Source organism: Gasterosteus aculeatus, chromosome 3, assembly GCF_964276395.1.
Source record: "Gasterosteus aculeatus chromosome 3, fGasAcu3.hap1.1, whole genome shotgun sequence".
Lineage (NCBI taxonomy): Eukaryota > Metazoa > Chordata > Actinopteri > Perciformes > Gasterosteidae > Gasterosteus > Gasterosteus aculeatus.
The window spans coordinates 5,678,264-5,705,979 of NC_135690.1; the positions used below are offsets into that span (position 1 = coordinate 5,678,264).

Genomic DNA, 27,716 nt, shown 5'->3' on the forward strand with positions numbered 1-27,716 from the left:
CTTACGCACAGCTTGTTCAACTGTGTTGGCAGTCCACCGGTTTTTAAATGAACATCTGTTCTGATGAAACTTTTATTTTCTTATTGATTATTGACAATTTCAGGGTTTTTTAAATTGGTGTCGCTTGTTTTATATATGTGTGTGTGTATATATATACAGATATATATATATATATATATATATATATATATATATATATATATATATATATATATATATATATATATATATATATATGCATGCTACACATCAAGCGGGATGATGTCTGAATGCGACAACTTAGATGACAGAAGCAAGATTATGCAAATATTTGAATGTTAGGCCAAATTTGCACATAGAACCCGTTATCGACCCCTTCCCTTTTTTCTCATAAGCTCTAGGAAGTTTTTTTTTTACAGTTCCACTCTTTTATGTGCATTTTTGCAGAGAGTGAGAAGTACAGACAGCAGAGAATGTAGCAGGGCTGTAACTCAGTGAGTGATCGAAGCTTCAGGCCTGGCTTGTTGTTGTTGTTTTTGTTGTTGTGCGTGCTAACCCGGCTAACTGCTCAAACAGGAAGCTATTTATCCAAGGCCAAGTTCCTTTTGTTCTTTGGTCTGCCGACCGTCAGCGATGGTTTTAGGATGAGATTGATTTTTGGAGACTGAGATCTGGTCCAGTTACGTGAGAGGCAACAACTATCCAGCTTGCTCACAGGTGAACATATTCACTTGGACAAAAAAACAATTCACCTTTCGGTATTGTATTTGTCACAATAGGGAATCATTGATTTCATTTTTACCCACAGATTTTTTTTAATTTTTTTCTGAAAGTCTGATAACAACAAAATTGACTAACTTACATTACATTACGTCACTGAACCTACCTTAGGATGAATGTTCAAAACATGATGGCAATCAGAGAAATCACATGCTACATTTCCTTTGTCTCCTAACTTCCCGCTTTGTCCTTTTCCTGCCCCTTCGCTGCGTGTCTGCGTATGTTGAATGTAATGTTGTGGGAATTTGTTTAACTAAAATACTTGTACTGGTTAATTATTTATAGGCACAAATGGTCCCTTTAAGCACAGATATCTGTGTATAATCTTCTATCGCGATTGATTGTTGGTGCCGTTACTGACAACTGAGTACAGAATCTGCCTGGTTAGATCACCTAGAATACAGTTAAGCCTCACAAACAGATGCAAAGAAAGGGGCAACTACCACACAATCCTTTCTTTGAAAGTTTGCTGGTCAGAGTTCTAGATTTTTGGGGTTTGTTTGTGTCTTTTCTTGTTAAACCCACCTGTTGCATATTTCCTATTATATTAAAAACAATACTAATAGTAGATGAAATAATACCATATAGGTTCCATTTTTCTCAGCATACGCAAGCTTGTCACATGATCACAAACACGCTTTAAAATATTTGCACCATTTCAAACATAGCTTGTATGTTAATTCAGTTCAACGAAACTGGTAAAATCACTAACTAGAGATTACAATCTTAAACTGTGCTTATTTGATCAATGGCACTTTGGCTTCTGATGCATTGACATGGGAAAACATGTCAAATATAAAGGCTCAAAACAGGTTCATCTCTCGCTTTATCAAGGAAAGGATTCCTAAACATCTCTGAGATAAAATGAAAGACACTACGTTGGCTACCTTTGATTGGACTGATGATCCTGGAGAACAACCATCTACAACAATCAGTGGAAAGCTAAAAAGGGACGTCATACTTTACAGTTCAGCTGAGCATAGAACCTCCCCACAGTGCAGCCACACAGCGGCCCTTTCACAGTGTGCTGTTGTGTCGGAGTTGCAGAGATTGCTCTGTGTCCTCAAACGATGCATTGAGATCAAGCTGTGCTGCAGGAGCCTCCTCTGTCCTCCACAGCGCCATGGTTCTCCCTTACGTTCCTCCTGAACCAGTGCGCTGTACTCCTGCCCGACATCTTTTCCCGTGATGCATCTCAAAGTCTTCCCTTTCCCCTTCAACAACCACCTGCCCTCTGGGGTCCCACTGCTCAACAGTTTTTGGATCCAATGTGGAAACCTCTTGCATCGTGCTACGAGTAGATGGTGATGACCTCCCGACCACCTCCCCGAACCAACAGGACTCGGTCCAGGCCGTCCATGAGGACCTCCAGGAACTCCATATCTGTGAGATGCATTCTGGTTAAGGACATATTACATGTCACAGCAACGCACGCTGCCATTGTCTGGTTTATTCAATCATCAAACACCAAATTTTGCTCATGTCATTGATGGAATTTACTTAAGAGCCATATTCATGAACAGATTTGGGCTGCTTGTACACTATGTGAGAATTTCGCGGTGGTGCCATTGGCGTCCGCTAATGGGAATCCTGTTCAATAAATACAGAAATATCGTCAGTGACTTCTCATGGTGTTGGTAGGTGTTCATTTTCAACACAACACCAGATAGCTGTTTCTCCCTATTTGCAATCTTTGTGCTAAGTTAGCTTGATATCTTCTGTTTCTTGGTTGGAAAGTGATTTCCTAAAATCTTTAAACTATTAATTTATTACATTGCCCTGTTCCTGACTGAAAGGCTTGATAACTGAACAAATTAGCAGAAAATGGATACAGTTGTCGTCTCCTTTCTTGTTCTTCGGCGGGCCCGGCATGTTGAGCAAGACCAGCTGCGATTTGCGGGACTTCTTGAGCACGACCTCGTTCAGCTTTACAGCCGTGTGCATCCTGCGCACGTTGGTCTGGTTGCTACGTCGGACCACAAACATTAAAGAGAGCATCGGTTATCTGTTGTTCGTGGCGGGGTCATTGGGCTGTTTGGGTAAGAAAATCATATGATCATTCTGCAATAAGCAAAGTTTCATATTTGTCATCATGCAGCAACACGCAGACTACATGCAGATCTACTTTCACAAAAACATGACAGCACAGACTTTAATTCAACACATTGAGCATGCAAACAAGAAGATAACGATGAAGTGACTTACAGATTCTCCCACTCACTGGAGGAATGGAGCAAAAAAGAAAAACATTCAAAAAAGATTAAAATGATTGGACAAACTGCAGGTGAATAGCAAAAGCATTGAACGCACATAAAAACAACCATTGAATAATACATTCTCCCCTCTGCTCGTTTGTCAAGCACGGTTGGAGCGCTCCAATCAGCAAGTCTACATTCAAAGGGCGGGACTCCAAAACGGGTCAATTAGGTGCGAAAATTTGTAAGATGACAAGAAGCTTGAAGTAAAAATATAGTATTTAAATATAAAAACAATAATTAAATAATATAATATAATAAAATTATTATAAATATATAATATATTTGGATAATAATACAAATATTTTACCCAAGGAATTAATCAGATTGTTTAGTGTAGTTGCATGTAAACATAATGTTTGAGGGCCCGGTAGCAAAAATCTCTGTAGTTTGTTTTTAGGGGTTTATTTCAGGGCAGCTTTATCTACTTACGGTCTCATGTTGAATATGTCTTTAACTCCCAGACCCTCCCGGTGTCTGTTCCTCTCGTTGACAAGTTTATCCTTGGTCCAGGTCATGTGGACGCGATCCGTTGTCGCCTTCGCATCTCTCTCGTTTGTTGTAGAATGAGATGCTGTGTTCCGGTCATGGATCAACTGGGCCTAAAGAGATAATTAAATGACATAGTAAGAACAATTAAAGTGAGGAAGGGCTTAACTCAGAAAGATCCAACTGGTTTGACGTTTACGATCGGTAGCGTCTTGTCGCATTTCAAACACAGCAAAATGCAAATATGTCATTCATGTGAAAATATGACCAGCATATATGAGGACATATTATTTAGATGTAGATGTAGTTATTTTTTAGGCCGAACAGGTTTATGGTGACAACAGCACATGCAGGAAAAGAACACAGAACAACACACTCTCTTTTACAGTGGACACAGTTAAGCTACTTGTCAATCAATGTGATCTCATTCATAGAACGTGAAATAAAAATCAATCAATTTTGAAAGTACTAATTCTGCCCATATGAGACCATTGTGATATCTTATTAAATCCAAAACCAAATTTCATATCCAAATCCCTTCACTTTCTATTCCCGTCAAAGGTATAAAATACTTGCGAGGCGTCATATAACATCCCTTTTAGCGGTTCTTTACATGTGATACCCTTTGCCTTAGCCAAGAAAAAATGTCAACTAAATGAGTAATATATTGTAAGGATTGGGATGCAGATGTACCCACAACTCTCTCGCTAAAATCTATAGATAATCCATAAGAATTTGCCATTTTTCTGTGTTAGAAACTAAGGAAAGTAATGGTACTCAGTGAGGAGTTTGTCTCCCTCCAGTGGCAGCTTCTGGTTCTACCACTGAAGTGTCTAGTGACTTCACTGATTTAACCTCTAGACCCGCCTTCTGATATTCTATTACATAACGTTGAATAAAAAAACTAATTTAATAATGCTGCACAACACGAGAAACATCTGATCCTGGGCTACAAAGCCAACTAGTCTGTTTGAAAATCCTCAAAACACAACTTCAACAAAGGTTATGAGAATTACTAACATGTTATAAGCAAATTTTACCTAAAGTAAGCACACTCACACGCATTTGTGGACCCGTCAATCAAAAGCTAGAAACTAACAACGAAGCCAAAATGGCAATCAGCAAGCCGATTCCACCCCGATTCCAACCATATCTTTAACATTTCTCCAACCTTTCCCAAGTTATGGTAAAACCAACATCAGGCACACAAATCACATTATTTCCAATCATAAAAGCTCTTAACCGTTGACGTTTTCAACGGAAAAATGCATTATCTGCGGGATTGTTTGAGTGATAAATGCTCAGTGGACATGTTGTGCGTCTCACAAATCATTCCTCTCCATTTTCGGATCGGTTTTCGGGGTCTGAGGAGGAACTTTTCCTCTTCAGCGTCAGAGTGGAGCATCTTTCCCGCTCTACACGTTTTTGAATCTTGAGTGGCTAAGGGAGCTGATGCTCTTCTCCACGTGGGGCTACTTGAATCACATAGGCTCTCGTCTTGAAAACTGGCCAAGGATTGGTTGAGATACAATCTCAACCTCTCCCGTATTTCTCCCGTGAAGCCTGTACCAAAACCTCCCAAACATTGTTCTGCTTCACTTTATGAAGGAAAGACCGTCCACTGTACTAGGAAATATAAGAGTTTCAGGATTATTCATCCAGGTTTTAAGGACAAAGACACTGTATAAGTACTTTGTTTTCAGGCAAATCTGAAATGTCTTCATTTTTTGTGTGTCATCTACATTTAGAGTTCACCAGTATATAAACTGATATTTACACATCATAAGCACATGCACAAACCGATTTTACAATGAACACTAAAAAATGATTTAAACGGAGCCTACAGTTGCAGAGAGCTTTGTTAGTATGCGCGTGCAATTTTCAGAGCAGAGGCATAAAGGGCTCCAAAGGTTGATTTAAACATTACAGGTGTAATGGACTGCTTGTGATGTGAGGAAAGGATGGGATGATGAATGGTTGGACCAGTGGCAACGTGGTTGGCTACTACGGCCCGTTCGGTCGCCGTGGCTACCTCATCCTCCGGTAAGCACAGGTTGTTGAGGGAAGGGGAACCCGACGGCTTCTTCCTCTTTACGGAGCCGCGCGATACATCTGTGATGCTCTGAATCTGAGCCGGTCCAATCGCGAAGCCGGGTTTATGGGAGGGTTCAAAGGGCAACAACATCAGAACATGGAAGTTATGCTTCAGATTTGTATTTGGGTTGAGAATAGCTGCAGTATATAAAACAGAGCTCGGTTCAGCATGTTAGTTTAAAGTATTTATAGATTGTGTTTAAAAGTGTAAGCACAAAATTGAATATTTAAAAAATGGAATATATAAGTTTGAGCGTGTATTAGCTAGGGTGGAGTTTACAATGTCTTAAGTGTGGTTTTCAGTATTACGGATAGCGCTTATTTTTATCCTGGTGACATTTTCAATTGACACTTTTCAATCCAATGCCTCAAAAGCGGACTGGCCAATCATAGAATTGCATCGGTTATTCGACCAGTCCAACAAATATGCTTCTCTGCCCCATATATTTTGACATTGTCTTCATCTTCAAGGTGGCTTTGTAGATTTGCAACAACAGAATGGAAACAACTTTGGCAACAACACAACTGCGATTTGTAATAGAGATACTCGCTATGGAGAGCCAGCCGACATTAGCGAAGGCTTAGTTGAATTTATCTTACCTACTATTACACTTATATCAGCAATGCATATTTGTAACTCATGCATCTTAATGCTGTTATTTCGAACACATCCTTATAATGTTCATAATTAAAAGCTGACGTTTTACCCGACACGTTGTTAAATGAGAGTGTCACGTACCTCTCTCTCCCTCTCAGTACGGGACAACTGCATCTGTTTCAGCAATTGAGACCTCTGCTCCATCACCAGCGTCTTCTCATAGGTGAAGGCTGAGATGTCGCTTTCATGCTGGAGGGAAACAGAAGAGTTTGGTGTCACTTTAGTGTAAAGAATGTTCTCATAAGGGGCAGAAATAGGTGATGAAACCACCTGGATCCACCACCATCCGACACCAAAAGGAATTGAGTAAACATCAAATCGTCCCCACCATTTCCACCACCTCCACCACAGCATCCAGACGTAGTTGGTAAAGAAACATCTGCAGGTCTTTCTTCATCTGGATGGAGTTATCCTCCATATGGGCCACCGTGAAGATTCGCATTTTACACTTCCTCCACACCTGCAAAGATTAGAGATGAATCATCAGATGGTTACACTCACAGTTAAACCCTGGCTGTGACCTTTGTTTAGGAGTAACACACGAGCACAAAACTCTCAGGTTTGCAGGTCAGGTTTACGGGTGCAAGACTTCAAGCGCAAAGGACGCTGAAGTTTTGGTGTGAAAATGAAAAGCTTATGAAAGGAATCACTACTGAAATGTTAAATCCTCTGTACTGTAAAAAGGTGCTGGATCAAACTGGAGGAAGACTGAGGAGGACTTTCTTTTACACACACATTAAAAATATAAAAATAGATTTTGGACATGACACACAAACACACCTTGTGTTGACTGAGTAAAAATGGCAGCAGCATAAGCATTCCGCCGTCATGTACGATCCACCACACATCGATGGTTCCTTCCGTCAGACGGTCCTGGTTGCTGGGGAAATGGTCGATGTTCTTGGCAACCAGCAGAGCCTGTTGGGCCGCTGTAGTCTCTCGCACTGTTTCTGCACAGAGAGAGAGATTTGAATGTTAAGGTTCTGTCGCCCTCTACTGTCCTCCTGTGTTTCCCCTCCAGTCTTTACGCCGTTTGATTTAATTCAAGGCCGTCTTGTCTCGTCTGGTGTATTTTACCGATGAAGTTCCTCCTGGCCAAGGAGTCGTGGACCAGCCCTCCGCCTGCCGGCCAGGCCATCAGGACGGCGTTGTGCTTCATTCCTCCCAGGCCCGCTGACTGGATGAGCAGGGAGAAGCCGTCTCGCAGGTTGGAAGAAACCACCACGTGGGAGAAGCCCTTCATCTTCTCTGCGGCCATGGCCGCTTTCAAGTTCTGAAGAAAAGGAGAAAGGAAAGGACATTATAGTGGTTTACGGTGTCGAAATGTTAGTGCAAGCAGAACGTACGGACAGACAAACCTTCTCTCCCGCCTTGGCCTCGTTCCCCCGGGTCATGTAGGTGCCCTCCAGGACAGAGCTGACGATGGTCAGTCCCTTTCCTGCTTTGAGCTGTGAAGTGAATGTCAGGAGGCGAGGGTGTTTCACACCCAGCTCCGAGTCCAATTTACATAACACCAACAGCTGAGGCCTGAGGAGGGAGGTAGAGGGAGAGAGAGAGAGAGACAATGTAGCATAGGAGGGGGGCAAAATGATTGTTGTTATACTAAAGGAAAAGTGTGGCAGTTTTACTCGTGTGCTCCTGGGATGTGGGAGGTTTGCTTTAAGTACCTCAAGATTATGTTATTTTTGTCGGCTTTGGTTGGGACTGAAGGCTACAAGCGTGAAAATGTAACAAAAAGCTGTGTGTGTGTGAGGGGCGGGGAATAATTAAGTGCGTTAATAAGCTGGAAGCTAGTGGCTCGAGTCACTACTGATAATGCAGGCACCATGTTTGGAGGAGAAGAATACATGGAATACATTTTGGATCCATTTCTTTCCAAATGCCCATTGAGAGCCAGACAAAGTCGTGGTGTGAAACAATGTATTGTGCATCCCCGCTCATGGCTTCACAACGCACATCCTCACCTCCAGTTTTTGGTGTGTAGCGGCACTTCCTCCAGCCGGATGAGAGCGTAGCGTGCTGCGTTGAGGGACAGACCTCGGATCCCATCTCCCCATTCCTTCACTGCCCTACAACCGAAAAGTCCAAACAGGAAGCGTTTCATCTCGATTCCAAATACTTAACTGTTTTCATTGTGTCCCAGTGGCGTGAAAAATGCAAAGCTTCCTCTACTGTGACGTCCTGACCTGAAACCAATAGACTCACCCTCGGTACTCAATGTACTTGTAGAGACAACCAGCTATCACCATGGCGACCAGGGCGTAGTACCAGGAGCAGACGAACATAAGAGAAAGACACAGGCTCATCCCTAAGAAGGATAGGGTCCTACCGAACACACACACACACACACCACATATTAATACAGGTGTAAGGACCATAATCTGTTGGGTAAACTAAAGCTTTTCTTGAGTTTATTTGGAAGATGTTCTTACCAGTGATAGAACTTGAAGCGAGGTCTCCAGTTAGGGGTGCGGAGCAAAGTCTGAACAGCACAGGCCAAGTTAACAAACAGATAGCACATGAGGAAAAACCTGGAATAAAAAAAAAAAAATTCTTTAAAGAGAGAAAGTAACACGGCTGATTTCTTCAGGGTTAAAGCACGTACATGGAGAGGATGGGTGCCACAGCATCGAGAGAGGCGATGAGGATTCCTATCTCACAGATCCCCACTGTCAGCAACAGAGCCCAGGTGGGCTCACCGTTAGCCTTCCCATGACCAAACACCTGAGAGACGGACACAAATACAGCTTGTTATTGTAGAATGCTTCTCCATTTCATATAAGAAACATGCTGCTTTTCTTGGTTTTACTGCCATTTGTAGTAATAGGACACTGTGGCAGCTTTTGGGGTGAGATCTTTACTAAATGAATACAAATGATGACGATGACAATCTGGTGAATGATACAGTATTTTCATTTTCTCAACATTTTTTAGTACATTTAGGCGTCATATTATGACTCCAAACTCATTCAATTTCCATTCTACGGATTTCAAGTGACACAACTGTTTTTCGTGAAGAATAATGATCGGTTGCCAAAACCACTAGAACTTTTAAAATACTAAATATACTATTAATATGCAGCATCCATCCATCCATCTGCAAACCACTTATCCTGCACACAGGGTCGCGGGGGGGCTGGAGTCCATCCCAGCAGGCTTTGGGCGATAGACAGGGTACATCCTGGATTGGTCGCCAGCCAATCGCATGGCTACACAGAGACACACAACCATTCACACTCACATCCACACAGCCTACAGACAATTTAGAGTCCCCAATCAACCTGATCCCCAGAGAATGAAGAAATACGGGAAGATATTGGTGAATGAGGCTCATTGTCCCAAGTTGTCATCCATCAAGGACGTAGTTAGAAACAGGTGTAAACAGGTGAGTTGCAAACTGCTTTACTGCAACAGAAGTGAGCTATATCAGCCATCCAGGCACAAAATAAAGATGAGCAAAGTAGCGCTGACGGTGGTGTCATGGGGTCATGAGATGAAGCTGAAAAGAACCATTCCAGAGCAAGAGCTCCACAAACCAACAGTGCGGTTGGTTAAGGCTGGCTGTACAAGCAGAAAGGACTGTAACATAAAACATTTAAAGAACACATGCATTTCTAACACTGACCTGCAAGAACGGAATGATCCCATCCCGAGCAATGGCCTGCAAGAGGCGAGGGGCGCCGGTGAGGCTCTGAAGCCCCGCCCCGCAGCAGGAGAAAAACGAGCCAATCACAATCACCCAGGGTGACGGCCAGGCCAGTATGCCAATGACCGGGTTGTTCTTCACCGAGTAACCAAATCTGCAACGATCAACAAGCATACACAGCATGAAAGCCACATCAGGGAGTGTGCATCATCCTCATTATAGAGCCACTTTGATACAACACACTAAGTGCATTGTACTTAAGCTACTTCAAAGACACATTTCCATTTCACGCCAGTAAACTACTGAAAAAAGCTTTCTGTTAATTAGTCGCTATAAAATACCAATATTGCCCCAATTTGTTTCTCTACAAGAGCTTCACAAATACGCTTACTTGTCTCTCAGCACCACTCCTTCAATACAGGCTCCAAACAAGACCACACAAGAGATATCTGAGCACAAAGTTAAGATATAAAAGAGTCACACGTCGTACTTAAGTTGAGGTAAACAAGCTTAATCTAAAATAAAATCTGTCTAAATTGTTGCTTTCTGTCATCACGTGAAAGGCCTCTGTCACATGCATGTGGTGGTTTGTTCAGTCTTCTTTCTAAATGTCTAGGATACATAGGAAGGAGGTGGTGAGAATTGCCATGATGGTTCCTATTGGGATGGACCTCTGAGCATCTCTGAGATCCCCAGACCTGTTGGAACCAGCCATTATACCTGAAACCAAACAGGGGCACAATGAAAGGGTTGGTCAGGTTTGTTCTGATCCTGATCTGATACTTCTTGCTTCTTCCAGTATGACATCATCATGATCATCATTTCCAATCGATAGATTCTCAAGACTGTTTGGCATTTGATCTACCTGTCACAGAGGGGAAGTATATTCCCACCAGCAGAGTGAAGTAGGTGGCAATGTCATTGAAGACGTAGGGCTTGTCCATGTGACTGGACGCTTCCTGGACTTGTACTGAAGGCTGGCTTTTCCTCTCCAAGTACGTACCAGCTGGACCATAGTCGCCCCACAGGTTGTCTAAGGGAAAGACACAAAGGGAAAAACAGCCCGATGAACTTGAGAATTCATTCCGGTTAGGCAGTCTTGTGGACAATGCTGATTTGTCCGGGAGGAAAGAGAGAGAAACAATACTGGACTTTAGCTTCATGAAGGGTAAAGGCCAAAAGTCAATGTTTTCTATTTCATCCCTGATCTCTGAACACAATGGACACGGAGTAAAAAACAGTGAAGATCAACATGCCTCAACGCAGATTCATTCATTTGAAAAAGCAGCAGGACTAACACTAGTACTTTTCTTTGCCTATTAGGAGCTGGACTGCCACTGCCAACTGGTGGGTGGAATCTTACAGTGACCGGGCCTTTCTTAAGACCTCAGCATCCACCCCCATGCTCCTTCTCACCTTTGATAACCCCGCTCAGGAGCCCAGGCACGGCCGGTATCTCTGTCAGGTTGTTTAGGTCAAAGTAGTCATCACACGTTGCGTTTGGTTTGCAGAAGATGCCCCATAGCTTGGTGAACTCTGTGACGTTTTTCACAGACACCGTCTTGGCGCAGATCTCAAACATCTTGTTGTTCAGAGATCGGTTACCCAGCAGACAGACGCTGTGCAGGACGGAGAGAAAATACACAATACATTTAAAAAAGGATTCATGTCCGACCCCTAAAAGAGATTAATTTAGTGTTTTGATGGTAAGAACATTTCAGTCCTGAAAAAGAACGTCAGTGTTAAATGAACATTTTTGATTCAGCTCATAGCAACTTACTTAAACTCTGGTGGTTCAATGGCCGTCTTGATGACTCCCGCGTAAGTGGCCATGATGGAGAGAACCACACAGGCCAGAAACACCAGAGCCAGTTTGTTCACATACCTGCAGAAGGAAGAAGAAAAGATGTGAGTAAGCATGCTGGTGTGTGTAAGTGTGTGTGTGTGTGTTTGTGTGGGCGGATACTTACTTTACCCCTACAAACACCACCAGAGCCATCAGGAGCAGGCAGCATGTGCCATAAACACGCATATTGTTTGACATTGAGCTTTCGCTTTCTGGAAAGACCGTTGGGTTTGGAATGATGTAGATCTAGCAGTGGGAAGAAGACATCAGAAACACAGTGAGCGTGTCGTTAATGTGCAGCTGAAGTGACTGCCGACCGGGCGGACCTCTAACATACCAGCAGAATCTCTATGGTGCCCAGTATGTACATGGATCCAGCGAAGGTGGTTCCCAGGTAGAAGCAGAGGCCCACCGCTCCTCCAAACTCGGGCCCCAGAGATCTGGATATCATGTAGTACGAGCCGCCGGCTTTGGGGAAAAGAAATCACGGTTAGTATATCTGCCGGTACATGTACTCTTTGGGGATTAAACATAAAACAAAAACCTATGTACTTCTTTAGCTCATGCTCACAAGCAGTGCCAGAGTGAAAAGGGGATTAAGTTATTTTTTGGGGATGTTTGTTGCCCAAAAGCTTTCAAAAAAAGACCATAGCACTGATCATCAATCAAACACTATTGCAGTAAAAATCATTACAGTATTTTTTGGATTGTTAGTTGAACACTTGATATAACATTATTCATTATGAAGTGTCAACGAGATTTGTGGTTATTTTAGGCATAACACATAACATTTTAGGAGGCATTTTGGGGCATTTACTGCTGTAACGATTGCCTCTACTATTTCATAAACGTTCTGATCTGGGTGAAATGTATTCAAGTATTTGTTGTGTCATGCCGAATCCCCATAATATCTACCGAATGTCACATACGGTTCGGCCAGAGGGAAATTAGAACACTTTATCACTGTATCAAAACCGTTGGCTTTGAATGCATTTTAAGAAAAGGAAAATGTATTATGCAAATCAACGCATGTTTCGAAACACACCTGGGACAACTCCGTTGGTTGCTATGGCGCTCATTGATATGGCTGTGAGCAAGGTCTGAGGTGAAACAGAAAGGACAGATGTTATGGATGCAAGAAAAGACAGAATTTTGCAAGCTGCATTTCATTGTATTAGTGTCAAAAGGCTTCACAGGATAAACTGTCAAACTAAAAAAAATCTTTAGTTTTATTGCATGCCAGGAGAACATTTAAATTGATGCACGGCCCTACACCATAACGGGTTGTTGCTTCAATTAAAGATTTTTTTTAATGTTTTTTTTAATGTCACTTCGACTGTGATTCAATATAATACAAACTTTTCATTATTTAACAAAACAGATTATTTAAGTTATTTTAAAAAAAAGATATGTCTTATCGCTTGAATTACCTGAGGTTATCAGAGTGTTATCCTTAGTATAACAATTATACTAATTGTTTTGCAAGTATTTTGCAACCAAGAATGACCTCTGGAGTCATGTATAAGAGATGTTTGAGGGGTAGATGAGAGACACACCGACTTTTCTAATCTCTAAACATTGCCTTATTTGGTTTTTGATACCCAACTTTTTGAACAAATGTAAGTCATTACACGTTCAAGTGTTGTGGTTGGATGCTGCAACACCTCGAAGAAACTCTGACCTCGTCGTACAAAAAGAACAATTACTCAAAGTCAGAGCTCCTACCTGTAAACTTACGAAGAACATCCACCCTGACTTCAAGTAGCAGCTGTCACACCGTTGAACAATCAACTCAACTCAATGTATAATGTGTTTTCCTGTATTTAATTTAATATCACATACTACCACAGAATAAAGCTGTTGTGCATGTAAAAGTGATACGTCGCTAACAGTATTAGGTGTCTGATCGAAAAAACACTTTTCCGCAAAAAGTTAAAAATACTCCCAAAAATATATATAAACAAGACGGCCACACTGCTGAGGGAGCTGCGGGAGGGCGTTCACATCACATGAGTGCAGAGCATTTAGAGTTCCAACTTTTCCAACAGTCAGCTCTGTGTTTGGCCGTGGAGCCGCTGACGTATGAGCCCTGGTTGTAAATGTGTTCCGCTCGTTTTAGGGGGCCGCCCCGCCGAGCCGGGGAATAAAGCGGCATCACAGACCCGGAGGAGGGTGTGCTGGTCGGCCTGTTCCTGTGGTGGTGTGCGTGGTTTGGCTCAGCTGCAGACGGGATGGAGCACGGGGGGGGGGGGCTCAGGAAACAGTGAGGAAATGAGGTTCAATTTGCCTTAGCTGCACCTTGTTGACTGATAAATAAACCCTCAATCTGACACAATGACGCGGCACTAACCAAACACACGAGCATGCACGCCCACAGAAGAGCAGCAGAAAAGCCTTCCTCAGGGTCAACGTTCACTGATTACTCTGGGGTTGGTCCTGATGGAAATCCTTGCCTTCCAAGACACTTCTTTGCTCATTATGCTAAATTAACACATGAGTCAGACCATGTGTCAAAAGGGGGGATGTTATATTGTTTTGATCAAACACGGTTCTGCTGTGTATGCACAGAAATATTGCCACGCATGCATAACTTGTGCTACACACAACGTAGACGTACCCGTAGCAGTAACATCCACCACCAACTGGACATTTTGATCACAATATGATGGATTTTGTGAAACTCATGTAAAAAACGTTAAAAAAACACTGTCTCGTGATGGTAGACATGTGGTCAAAGTGGGTTGAAATGTTTCCGTCCAAACTGCTACTAACATTGCGAAGGCCTTTATCACAGAGATAATTCAAACAAAAATCTCTAGTGAAAATGGCTTTCATTTTGTTAACCAAGCAATCACTGAAATAAGTGCATCCATGGAGATAGACTTAGAAACACACCACGCGTATCATCCAGCCAGTGGAAGCTGAACAGGAAAGTAGTACACTAAAGACTAAATTAACAAAATGCTGCACTGACACAAGGTTGCCATAGACAAAACTTCTGCCCTTGGTTCTGATGTTCTGTCTCAAAACCTCCCCACATTGGTGTGAGCGCTTCTTCAATCTGCAACACTGCGTGAAAATAACATGCAAACCTTTTGCACTCGACTGTCCTCGTCTCTGTCTGACATGAGAAAACAGGTCGTAGCTGGCTCACCGTAACCCAATGGCTGGCCACATGGGAAAACACTTGACTGGATAATGGCCCGATTTGCGTCCTCAGCAGGAATCTCCGCCAACCCTCTGTGGTCACACGGCAGGCGGAGGACTTTGACTACGAGGTGGTCTGTACGATTCTGTGTGGACTATTGCAGGTTAAATGATGTGCTACGTTTGGTGCGTCTGCAGAATGCATATGCATTCTTAGCTTAGACGATGTGATCATCCACAGCGCCACCTGGCCGGAGCATGTGTTCCTTTATTTTTAAACTAACACATAGCCATATATTCTAACCCATAGAATTATATTTTATTATGTTATTTTATTTCGCTTGCACTATGTCGTCTTATCTGTCTTGTTGTCCATAGTCTAACTCTCTGCTGTTATGCACTAATCACCATGTCAAATTCCCGTCTGACATATTTTGGCAATACATGTTTCCTGATTCCTGATTCTGCAAGTCAGTACGTTGGGCTGTTGACTTTGTGAATCACTCACGCAGATGCAGCACATGGAGACGATGGCGAAGGTTCCCAGGATCCCTGCTGTGCCGACAATCCAGGTGAGACGGAGAAAGAGGATCACACCCAGGATGTTCTGCATGCACGGCAGGTACACTCCGATGAAGGTCCCCATTTGGGGCACCTGGGGACAGATAATCAAGCACAAGTGCACAGAGGTGAGGACTCTTGAATGGCTCCGTTTATACATTCATATTAGGCTGTTGGTATTTTCATTTGTTGTAAGGTTCTAAGGAAAATAAGCTATTTAAAGAAAAAAACATTTTAACATATTTTTTATATTTGGTTAATAATACCCAATATTGTGCTTCTCTTGAGTTGACTTGATTTGTTTTGCTGGGATTTAGAATGTGATTTAGAATGTCCTTTTACGGGCTTTATTTAGGGTAGGAGTCAACTGCATGATGACCTTATTCTGTTGAATTCTGTCTCCTCCATTAGAAAATATTTACAAAAAGTTAATGCTTTTTTTAAACGGTTATGTGTTAATCACCCTTTACAATAATTTAAAAGTGCTACAAATATGAAAAACATTTTTTTAAAGGTTTCTCTGAGGACACAAGCAGTCTCCTTCCTCACCATTTTTCAGAAATTAGCATTGCAATCCTGAGTGCCGATGTAGTCATGTTAGGACAATCAGGATTTTCTTATATTATTTTCCATAATGGAATTGATAACGATAATTTGCTGTTATTATAGCAGGTCAAACTTCAAACACCCACATTTAGTATGGTCATATACTATTCTTGCAGTGTGTGGAAAAAAATAAACATAATTTTTTTTTTAATTCATCAAAACGTACGTACCTTTTTCCCAGTTATAAACACTTTGTCCTGCGCTTTCCCCTCGGCACCGAGTTGTCTGCCTAAATACTGTGACCTGCCTGATGTTGATCTCCAGATCTCCAACATCTTGTCCCTCGTGTTACTTTGTCTCAATTGTCCTTTCTGCTTCTTTCCCTCTCACTTTCCCTCTGCATGTCTGTTTCATTCTTCTTAAGTGTCAGACTCCGTTCTTAAAGGAAAAGCACAGCTCTTCAGGTCACTCAGGGGGCGGATTTCACACAACATCAGTGCCGCTAACAAAAAGCTACAGTCCCACCGTGTGTCACTCAAAGACAGTGGGCCCACCAGGATCAGAGAAGTGTTGTGATAGAAGAATCGTTTCAACAATTTGCATGTGCAGATTTAGCATCTATCTATCTATCTATCTATCTATCTATCTATCTATCTATCTATCTATCTATCTATCTATCTATCTATCTATCTATCTATCTATATATATCTATATATATGTATCTTTTTGTTGGTAGTCGGTAGAAACCATGGTTTCTCTGGAATCAGATATATAGAGGGGGGGGGGGGGGGGGGGCGCAGTAGGCGGATCTCTAATTCTCGCCCTTCATAACCAACGTTTCAGAGACTTGCTTTTACAAAGCTCTCTCACCGCTGACAATGCGTGGCCACAGCCCATTCATTGCCACACACCACATGGTGTATGGCCAGAAAACGGTTAAAACGATTCTTGTGCTTGTCAGTTTAAACGGCATCTCCGGCTGACCCTTGAGCCCCTTGAACCTCCCACACCACAGACGTGGTTCTCTTGTCTATGATGGTCGAATGGTTTACCGGCCGAACTAAAGAGCAGTTTTTCCATGTAGTACAAGCAGTGAGATGGTCAAAAATTAATTCAAATAATTACTAATAAATAAATAATAGTGGGTCATTTTCTGTGTCACTAGTGAAGTCTTGGTGATTTGAGGTGTTGTCTTTTAATTGTCCCAAGCAAGCTGTTAACACCACATGGCGAAGGAAGAACAAACAAGGATTTATCATCTACTGACTTTTCTCATAGGTTGTTGATGAAAAATTCTCACGCAAATGTGGAACTAATCCAATTGGTCAATCATGTTCTGTTCCCCAAAAGTCTGTCAGTAAGAGTCACACTGTTCATCTGAAGCAAACTTAAACCCTTTACAATTAAAGCCAGTCATTATAGTTATTATCCAAAAATACACATTATATTATCTTGACGTCATACATGGAAAAAAAACAATCAGAAAAAGTAATAGTTTCTACAATTTCCCTTGTAGTTGAAATAACCCTCATCATAACGTACAGTGAGTATTTGCCATAACGCCACAGCAACAGTTCCTGAAGTCCAAATCCGCAAACCCAAAGATTCCTTCAGCTCACACTGTCTTTTGTACCAAAGGCAATGCAAAACACACAAATAACGTTCTTATAAAGCTGTAGGACCATCTGTAGATGGTGGTGTGTCCTTCTCACAATACAGCTCATTCTTCAGAGATGTTTGCAAGCCGCTTTATCTCCCTGTGATATCATCCCAAAGATCAAAGCCGACAGTGAACTGTACCCAAACTCTCTTTAATGCTCCAAGGACATCAAAACGATTATTTATTTTAGCAGAAACTGATTCTACTTCCTATATCTAAAATCCAAAGGTCATATTGATGTTTGAAATCACGTTTTTTTATCTCACTGCTCTCTATTTTGCAGTGTGGTTTCACTCAATCATTTTGCTGACTCACTGAATGGATTTCAGAAAGCTTGTGTTAATTGTGCCCTCAAAGACATAAAGTATAGTTTTTTAGGGGGAGGCGTTCAGTTGAAATAAGCTGCAGGAAGTCTGGTTGAAGTAACTGAATGCATTCAAAGGACCCAAAACTGAATCCTGTGTAGAATATAAGAAAGCCTCCAGAATGAATTAGTTTAATGTTGGCTGCTGAAAATAAATCTGAAGTGACAATTCCTACTGAACATCAGCTTAAAAAGCTTCGATGCGCACCTTGACAGCAACCCTCCTGACCCCATCCTCGGCCTCCTCGTGCTCCCGGACACCCTGGGTCAGGTTGGTGTAGTTGGCCAGCTTGTTGAGGAGAGATGATACCATAGGGTTACTGTCCATTTCCTCCTGCAGAAAGAACAGCACAAACGAGCATAAGCGTTTGTGCGTTTAACAAGAACCGAGAGTCGGCCCCACGTCGCTCCTGTTTCAGCACCCACTTTGAAGAGAATTGATTTCATGATATTAGTCATTCGTTTTATGACACTTTGTGACTATTTGTGTTTTGTTTTTGTTAGCCAACTCATTTGTGACTTTGCTATTTGCTTCATTTCTCATATCTTTGTAACTAGCTTGTACATATTTTTGAGTCACTCATTTAGATATCTTATATCTGTTCCACTCCCATCTTAAAGCAGGAGGGGACAGTTTGCAGTCGGGGCCCTGACCTTGATTTACAAACGTCTGATTCTACATACATCATATTTTAAGCACCAATTTTCTTTTTGAAATCTCACCTTCGATTTTGTTCTACATCAGATGCATAAAATAGTTTAACAATCACAACAGTGGACATTCAGTGAAAAATTATTTTTGTCTCACCTCAAACAAGGCCATGTTCTTTCCTTCATAATAATGTTCCTCCTCGTCGTCTGTGTTGATGAATGGACTGGACTCTTTCTGACTGTCGTCTTCTAATGGGACACACAGGACAAATATACTGTGAGATGCATACGACTGAGCAGCAAGGGAGCAGTCGCATGTACTGTTTCTGTGTATTATCAGATGTAGTAGTAGTAGCATTGTAGTATCAGATGCCAGGCCGGTACAGACCTTTTGCTATAAACAACATGAAAACACACTCAAATACGACGTTGATAATACCCTTTACTCATAGTTCCTCATATTTTGACCTTGTATACTGTTACATGTTGTTCATTTAATAGGGGTTTAACTTAAAATAATATTGCTTTCTATATAGCCATTTTGCTAATAATATAAATGCCCCAAAACAATGAAATAGTAATTTCAAAAATGAATACCGATCAATATTTGCTTATAACCAAGGAGCTCCATTCGTAAGCGTGAATAAATAAAACAGATTTCATTAAAAGCTTCTGGCTGCTGTCTGTTGCTATCTAGTGGCCGTGTCTGAAAGTGTGTACAGCGAGGCTCGTTGGAGCAGACGATGGAAAAAACATTCAGTCCTTGGTGAAATACTTTGTAAGGGACATTCATTTTTTTTGTTTTGACGCGAGGTGTTGTCCCCTCCACCATCAACACTCCTCCGGGGCCTGAGCCTTGCCTGGCATGCCTCCATCATGAAATAAAGAACAAATGATTGAAAATGATAAATGTTTGTCCACTGATCTGTGATAGAAACGTCAAGGTTGTATGATTCCATCATACATTCCATTGATGTTTATAGTCAATATTGCTGAATTTGTGTATATTCCTGTTCAGATACGGAGAAAGCCTTTGAACAGAGTCCGATGACTGACTCCACCAGTCACTTTCTTTCATTCTGCACACGTCACTTGTCAATTTTGTCACTTCCTGTTCACTAGTACACTTTATTTTTTAACCTTTAAATATTTTTAACTTTAACTTTATTCTCTTATTTTTAACTAACCCATAGCCTTATTCTGCTAACCCATAGCATTAGCATTTCATTTTATTTTATTACACGTGCACTGCTGTCTTGTCGTCTATTGTCATAGTGTTGACTGTCGTGCGGTCAAATTCCTTGAATGTATGACATATTTTGGGAATAAATGTTTCCTGATTCCTGATTCCTGATCCTGAACAAGTAGAGGCCTCAGAACAAGTTCCACAATTTAGGGGACAGGACGTTTCTGAATGATTTGCACAAGCTCACAGCCTTTTGCTAATTCTGGCTGGGGCCGGGTCTTCAGCTGTGAAATAATCCAGTGCTCCCCCCCAAAGAAAGACTTTTTTTAACGTTTACAATTATCCACTGATCTCATGGGAGTTCCTTCCCGATTACCAAACGAATAATTTTATTTAGTATTAATTCATTACAGGAAAAAACGCGCATGTTGTTTTTTCCAGTGTTTTGGGATTGGTAGACATGTGTATTATCACACGAGACCACACCGTTGTCAGCCTCTTTTATTGCCTCGAAGAACCCAAGACCTGACAGTGGTTCAGAGATGAGTGAAGAGCATTTATCTTTTTATAAAACACACGTCATGGAGAGGATTGTAACATTTAGCAGGTAGCATTTAGAATGCTAGTCCCTCGAAAAGGCTCCAAGCCATGAACCCCTTAAAACCATCAGTGTCTCCGTGGAAATCTAAAAGCACTTTGACACTTTGTACCCGTGATGAAACGGAATATATGAGTTATATATGGTCTGTGGCGTGCCCCTCCTACCAATTAACCGGCCCAGCTGTAACACCTCCAATAATAAATGATAAGTACCAAGCTTCATTTACTCCCGGCCCTCCACTCCGGCGTTTGCCAAGTCCTCAGTCCTCAATACTTGAAACTTTTGCTACGGCTAAAAGCAATTGCTTGCTTCACAAACAAATATTTTTTGTTTGCCTCAGCTTCGGTTCCCTGCCTCTGTATTCCCTCGCGGCCTGCCTTGAGGAATTAACAAGCTCCCAGTCTGCCGACCATTCCTCCAGCCTGACTGCTTACGTTCCAGCCTCCCACTTTACGACCAATAAACACTGTTAACCATTTCTGCTCTGTCTGAATTCTGCTCCTGGGTCCAGCAATACAACAGAAAGGGTACCACAACTTTCTGCCTTCCTTTGCATCATCATCAAAACCCAAACCAGGACTGGACGTTACAAACTAAGACCCTGCTGCAGTAAAAAAAAAAGGACACACACACACACATATGAACATGTTTTTTCTGCTTACTGACAAACGCATAAAATACATTAATTGTAGGAAGATTTGTCTCTACCTTGTATTTCTGTCAGCAGAGCACACCGTGTTGCTGTTCTGTCTGTTGGAACTTGACAAACACATAAATATATACCTGTCTAACATTCATTCGCTGATGTTGACATTAACCTTAAAAACTATCTAACGTAAACTCGGCACATTGTCTGAGTAAATATTACCAATTTTTTTGAAAAACCCAAAAAACTATTTCATAGGGAAGCAAACAAATGCAATGTGTGTTTGAGGAGTAAATCCAGGTGGCAAAACGGATCAGCTGCAAAAACTGGATAAAAGATAAAGATCGAAGCTAAAGCTACAGATCACTGTATAAAAGTGAAGCACGACATCACCTTGTGATCAAGACAGAAGAAAATTAAATTGAGGAACAACAATGTTCCTGTAAAGCCGGGTAGGTCTCTATTCACCTGTTCAATCATTACAAAGCAAAACCAGCATTCAGTAGCCAGCGTAGCATACAACTGCTAACACTAGTTAATGATGTGCTAACGTTCTCTGCTCATGTTACCACGTTACATGGTTACGTGAAATGTAAACTTTGAGAAAGTTTTAAAAGTGTATCGCTTTGAAGTATTTGTGGCATCAGAACTTTTCTTGCTACCATTCAAAGACAAGTTGTAATCAAATATCAATTTATGTATCCGAATGACTAAATATTAGACCGCAGGTTATGAAGTTTAACTTTACATTTAGAAACCAGCAATACTAGTCCAATAAAGTAAACTCCTTTGATTTCTATAAAAACATAGATAAAAGTTTTTCACGAACTGTCAAACGAGTAGACGACATTATGAGTTAACTTAACTCATAACATAATAGACGACATTGTGAGTTAACTTAACCCATAATGTCGTCTGCACAAATGTGTGCAGCCAAAGAAACAATAGTTCAAGCAGAAACACCAAACATGGAAAGCGGCTTGGGAAATGATTGTACGGAGATGTAATTGTTTATACAGATAAAATCTTGTGCTATCAGCAGTGAGCGCTTAACGTTCCGTGACTTCTGCCTCAAAGGCAAAACACAACGAGTACAAGAACACGCTGTACTGCTCTAACAAAAACCCACTGTAGTGCAGGCATCCCATTAAAGATATGGGATTCATTCTTAGGAAAAGAATTCCACATATTTTTCACACCAAAGTTAACTTATTATCATCTACGGTTTTGGAGTCAAAAAGAAGTGAGCTAGACAGCAACAATAGTATACTACTGTAAAATGTACAGTATCAGTCAAACAATCAGTCAACAGCTCCAACGGACAAAATGTGCCTAGTTTAGCATAGTGACTACATGTCTACGCTGCCAGTTGGTGGGCCTGTGTGTGTGTGTGTGTGTGTGTGTGTGTGTGTGTGTGTGTGTGTGTGTGTGTGTGTGTGTGTAGTTGTGAGGCATTCAGAAAATTGATTAATTAATTAATACACGTTGCACAATACCTGTCAAAAAATGATTTCCTTTAACAAAAAATAAAATATCTTTGTTATTATTTTGTATGCTCTTCTGTCAACATTTTTTTAATGCTTTGAATTTTAATTTCCAGGTGTTACCACGCTCAGCTAAATCCTCACGTTTGCATTAACCTGTATGTCAGTGATACCCAGATAACCCTCGGGTGGGCGGGCCACAGCTTTCTGCTGAACAGGAATTGTTTTGCATGTAGGTGTTGCCGAAAAAAAGCTCAGCCTTCAAGCTAAAGAATGCTATCATCGTTGTGTGGAATTCACCAGCGGCAGATGCTTGGGAACTGAAAAACACTTGAATATGTTCCATCAGAGTAGTATTTCAAAAACAGTGTGGATCAGCCTTGATACAGGGAACAGCAAACACAACAAAATCTGACCTAATATAATCTGTAGTCAAATTTTTAGCTTGTTGCTTTGCCTTCAGTGCTTATTTCATAAGGATAACTTGATCTTTTAGTCTATACTTTGTCAAAGAGCAATGTGACATCACAACTATTGTATTAGAAGTTGAAGAGGAAGCAAATGAAGAAACTGTCAAACATCACAAGAACGACAATAACATGGCTGCCAAGTTTAAACGAGAAAAAGAGACACACAATCACCACAAAGACCACAAAGAGAGGGCAAAATAGTTCTGAATTGACTAAAAAGACGTGCAGAACAGATGCCAAAAACCATAAAGAATGACCAAGATATACAAACAAACATTTGGTCCTTTTTGCAGCTCTTTCAGTCTGAAATAAGATGAGAATTGGCAGTAGCAAGACGAGGCACTGACAGAAGACTGCCTTCAGTTGCCTTAAGTTTGGGCGTGTTTCAGCCACAATTCAAAAAATCATTCATATGTTTGTACATATATATTTATAAATGTGTTATATCAGTAATGTTTTTATTATCAATCCCGCAAGGTTTTTAGATTAAATCATCATTGCACAACACAAGATTATTTATCCAACAATTGAGCAGCCAGCTCCCTCTCGTGGAGTCTTCGGTGACCTTGTGTGAATGACGTCAGAGTAAGTGGGGATCAAGTCAAACATATCTGATTGGTTGTGCGCAGAACTGGCTCGCGTTGAACGAGCCGATTGCCTCTCGGCGGCTATCAACATGGACGCAGCTGTAGGTGGCTGACATTACCAACGGCTTCGTTCTTTGTTCTGGTGGACATCGATCCAACTATACCTTTACATAGATAGCAGCCGGGGCTGCAATATTAATGCAGTGCATCCCGTATATTTGAAGAGTATTCTTAGTCCGACAAGTTAAAAGTCTTATTGGTAGAAAGATGCTACATTTCCTCCAAACACTCCGTGGAGATGATATAAAGTCAGTGTGTGTGTATCTGCCTGTTTTTGCGACGCCATCACGTAGCGTAGGTTTTATGTCAAGTAGAGATAGTTTGTAGAGTTTGTAGAGATAATCAGCCTAAAAGGGGTGAAGATGTTCCTCTATATTATTATTATATAATATTAAAACCCATTTTTTCATAGTAATAGCTTCTACAACCTTTTCCCAGAATTAAGGAGCAACAACATACCCCGGCCCCTTGCCTTCAGTCTACACTCATTAACCCACTATGCAAGTTTTAGCTTGAACAGCGTCACACTTAGAAATTTTGTGTGCATTTGTTTGTCTGCAAGTGTGTGTGTGTGTTTGTGTGCGTGCGTGCGGACATTGTGCCTGGCATTACTTGTGGCCGACTGCTTGTGTCAGTGTGCTTCTGTTTGGACATGTTCAATTACATACTGGCGCTTGCAGTGCCCCCGCATGCTGGGATGGGTTCCAGAAGAAAGAAAGTCCTAAAAGCAAGCCTGCCCAGCTGTAGGAAGTCTACAGACCAAAGTAAGGTTATGCCTTGCATCCTTTGTGTAGGATTGTATCCTTACCCAAGTGAGGTCCTTGTGAGTTTTCGTCATTGTCTTCCTTCCTGAATATTTTTCCCAAAGGGGGTCTGCTGCCTCCAGCCACGGCCTCGCTGTCGCCGTCGCCCTCCACATCCTCAACTGGCACGACTGTGAAGTTGATGGGCATCTTGGCTCTTCAGTTGTGGGCTGTGTGTTGTACAACCTTCAGCCCCACAGGGAGAAGACAAAGAAACAAACATCCAAAGTAGGTCGAATCAAAGACCCGGTGAGGCAGTCAGAGCTTTAGTTTTAACCTCAACAAGGCACTTGCTCCAAATCGTTGGTTCCTTTCCTCTTTGTAATAAGATCCAGTGTCCTCTAAACTCAGGGTGAAAGGGCCGCTGCCTCCTGTGCATGAGGCATGCCGAAGTGCCCCGGCAGTATGGCTCTTCACTCTACTAGTTCTTTTCCCTCCTTTTCCACCCCCACTGCTCCAAGACTATTGCCCCATGTGACCTTCTTCTGTTTACCATATGAACAGAGTGGTAGACCATACATGGAGACCACTGTAGCTCCTCCCAGTGCTTGAACCATCCCACTTCTGTGACTCACACCTTTGTCGGGCCCTGAGGACGGGAAACTAACTCTGAAGTACCTGTAAATGTTTCCAGAGCGACTATCCAATCCACTTTGACCGAAAACAGCTCATGTTTAAGGAGAGGCAATCCCGGCTGAAGTTCCTTTTCTTTCCCCGTTTCTCAAAGCGTTCTTTTTGTTTCCTTTCGACAGGCTGGTAGGTTCTGTCTCTAGCTTCCTCCAGGTAAACACAATGGGCGTTACTTTTTTTTCCCACACTGCCTTATGGGTAGCGGTGTTGTCACCACATGCTCACACACGCACACACATTGTGCCGACAAAGGAAACACCTTGAGGACCTTGGACATTAACTGTCCTCCGGCATAGATGACAATGGACAGTGTGAATGGAACAGGACTAAGCTTGGAATCAACAATGGATATAAATAAACATGAATTGTTTTCAGTTAGTGGAATTTATTTTATTGGCCGTCTGATGCAGGGTTTCTCAAAAGGGTGGGACATTTGTTTTGATACACATCTGCAATGGGAATGTGTATTTATATCATGTCTTCATATCTCTTGACTTTTCTTTTGCATTGTCTGTTTGGAGACTTCAGCACATTGCTAAAGCAAATTACAACCACACTCGCCATATTATAGGACTCACTCATACAATATATCAGTGTGGACTCTAACGCCTATATTTCTACATCAGTAGAATGATTCTACATATTAACTGTACTGGATGTGATAATGATAATGTTTTCTTTGGTCCATGATGTTTACTTTACTTTAGTCTCTGGGAAAGAAAAGGTACCACGTATTGATCAATTCCACAAGATAAATTGAATCAAGCAAATCTTTTATGTTGTTTGACCAGATGCTCAACTTCAAAAGTCAAAGGAAGCAATCTTGGCTCATGTTTAACCCGCTTCTGCTGCTGGCCTGATACCAGAGGATTTCCCTGACACGAAAGCCACCCCAGATATCACATAAAAGAAAACTGCTTTGTTCAGCTTGGTTAAGAAAAGTGATATATGATTAAGGTGTACATATTGTTTTTCCGTCTTCACCCTTAAGTGACAAAGAGCAGAGTTTCAGGAAATATTAGTCTGCAATCACTCCATTGTAGTTAACGTTCACCTTAGTGACAGACGTTCTTATAACTCTTATTTCAAACCAGTTTTTTAAGAAAATTCACGTATCACCTTTTCACAGCATGTAGTGAGAGAGACACGGCCTGCCCTTGTAATGCCAGCAGAGTGTGCTGTAGATCCACGCAGGGCTAACAATTAAGTTGACAGTGAAGAGAGATATTCGGTCAATGTCCAACTCAGAGGGAAGGACATTTTTAGCTTTGTGAGCAACTGGTGAATGAATCAGGAATCAGGAAACATTTATTGCCAAAATATGTCAAACATATAAGGAATTTGTCTTGGCGGTTGGTGCGTGACAGTAGACAGTGTGACAATAGACAACAAGACGTAATAAAAAGTAAGTAATAAAATAAAATGAAATGCTAATGAAATGGGTTAGTGGGTTACTATTTTAATATAAAAAAATAAAGTGCACTATCGAACAACTGACAAAGTGACGAGTGACGACAAAGTGACGAGTGAGAAATGACAGTTAAAGTGGCATGTGCAGTATGAAGCAGAGTGACCGGTGGAATGTTATAGTCAGTCAGTGGGGGACCGGCTCTGTTGATGAGCCCGACTGCCGACGGGAAGAAACTGTTGGTGTGGCGGGAGGTCTTAGTCCTGATGGACCTCAGCCTCCTGCCAAATGGAAGGGGCACAAACAGGTTTTGTCCGGGGTGACAGGGGTCGGCTACCATCTTTTTAGCTCGCTTCAGAGACCTGGCAGCGAACAAGTCCTGCAGGGACGGCAGATTGCAGCCGATCACCCTCTCTGCAGAGCGGATGACACGCTGCAGCCTGCCCTTGTCCTTGGCTGTGGCTGCAGCGTATCAGACGGGGATGGAGGAGCAGAGGATGAACTCGATGATGGCCGTGTAGAAGTGGACCATCATTGTCTTTGGGAACCGGTGCTGATGGTCCGAGAGGCTGAGACATGTTTCCCCAGCTTCACATGCTGCTTCCTGTCAGACAGGAAGTCTGTGATCCACTTGCAGGTGGAGTCGGGCACGTGCAGCTGGGAGAGTTTGTCTTCCAGCAGAGACGGGATGATGGTTTGGAGGCAGAGGGTCAGTGAGGGACTTCAGGTGGGTCAGGACTAGCCGTTCAAAAGACTTCATGACTACAGAGGTCAGGGCGACGGGCCTGTAGTCATTGAGTCCTGTGATCCTGGGTTTCTTGGGAACAGGGATGATGGTGTGTTGTTATTCCAGTGCCTAGGCATTCCACCCTAAACGTGGGGAACCCGAGATCGATTCCCACATGTCACTGTGTGCTTTTGGGACCGGGTGCGCTGGGAACCGCAAGGTTGGTGGTTCGAGTCCCGGCTGCCCCATGTCTCAAGTCGAAGTGTCCCTGAGCAAGACACCTAACCCCTAATTGCTCCCGGGGCAATATGTAGAAAAGCCATGGGTTTAAATTGTAAAAGCGTAAAAGCGTCAGCTAAATGACCTGTAATGTAATGGTGGAGGCCGTGTTGAAGATGTCAGTGAACACCGGAGACAGCTGGTCAGCACACTGCTTCA

At 42.0% G+C, this 27,716-nt stretch overlaps 1 protein-coding gene across 6 annotated transcripts; it reads right to left on the reverse strand.

Annotated features, from left to right (window-relative positions):
• Nucleotides 1-769: 769 nt before the first annotated feature.
• LOC120816374 (solute carrier family 12 member 7) lies at nt 770-25,334 on the reverse strand. Of its 6 annotated transcripts, XM_040171927.2 has the most exons (28): nt 25,132-25,334; nt 24,519-24,699; nt 18,834-18,925; nt 18,234-18,359; nt 15,403-15,549; nt 12,793-12,847; nt 12,085-12,215; nt 11,872-11,993; nt 11,682-11,786; nt 11,318-11,520; nt 10,767-10,934; nt 10,523-10,621; nt 10,293-10,350; nt 9,881-10,055; nt 8,861-8,979; nt 8,688-8,786; nt 8,461-8,580; nt 8,220-8,324; nt 7,614-7,782; nt 7,333-7,528; nt 7,036-7,205; nt 6,584-6,715; nt 6,337-6,444; nt 5,536-5,631; nt 3,447-3,616; nt 2,965-2,979; nt 2,592-2,725; nt 770-2,142 (listed from the first exon to the last, which is right to left on the reverse strand). In XM_040171927.2, the coding sequence occupies exons 2-28, from the start codon at nt 24,661-24,663 to the stop codon at nt 2,051-2,053; spliced, it is 3,351 nt and encodes a 1,116-aa protein (XP_040027861.1). In that variant the 5' UTR covers nt 24,664-24,699; nt 25,132-25,334; the 3' UTR covers nt 770-2,050. The 6 variants fall into 6 exon arrangements, with proteins under 6 accessions (XP_040027861.1, XP_077954857.1, XP_040027862.1 ...); XM_078098731.1 differs by having other exon boundaries at nt 24,519-25,289; XM_040171928.2 differs by lacking the exon at nt 25,132-25,334 and having other exon boundaries at nt 18,834-18,922; nt 24,519-25,006.
• Between the last annotated feature and the right edge of the window lie 2,382 nt (nt 25,335-27,716).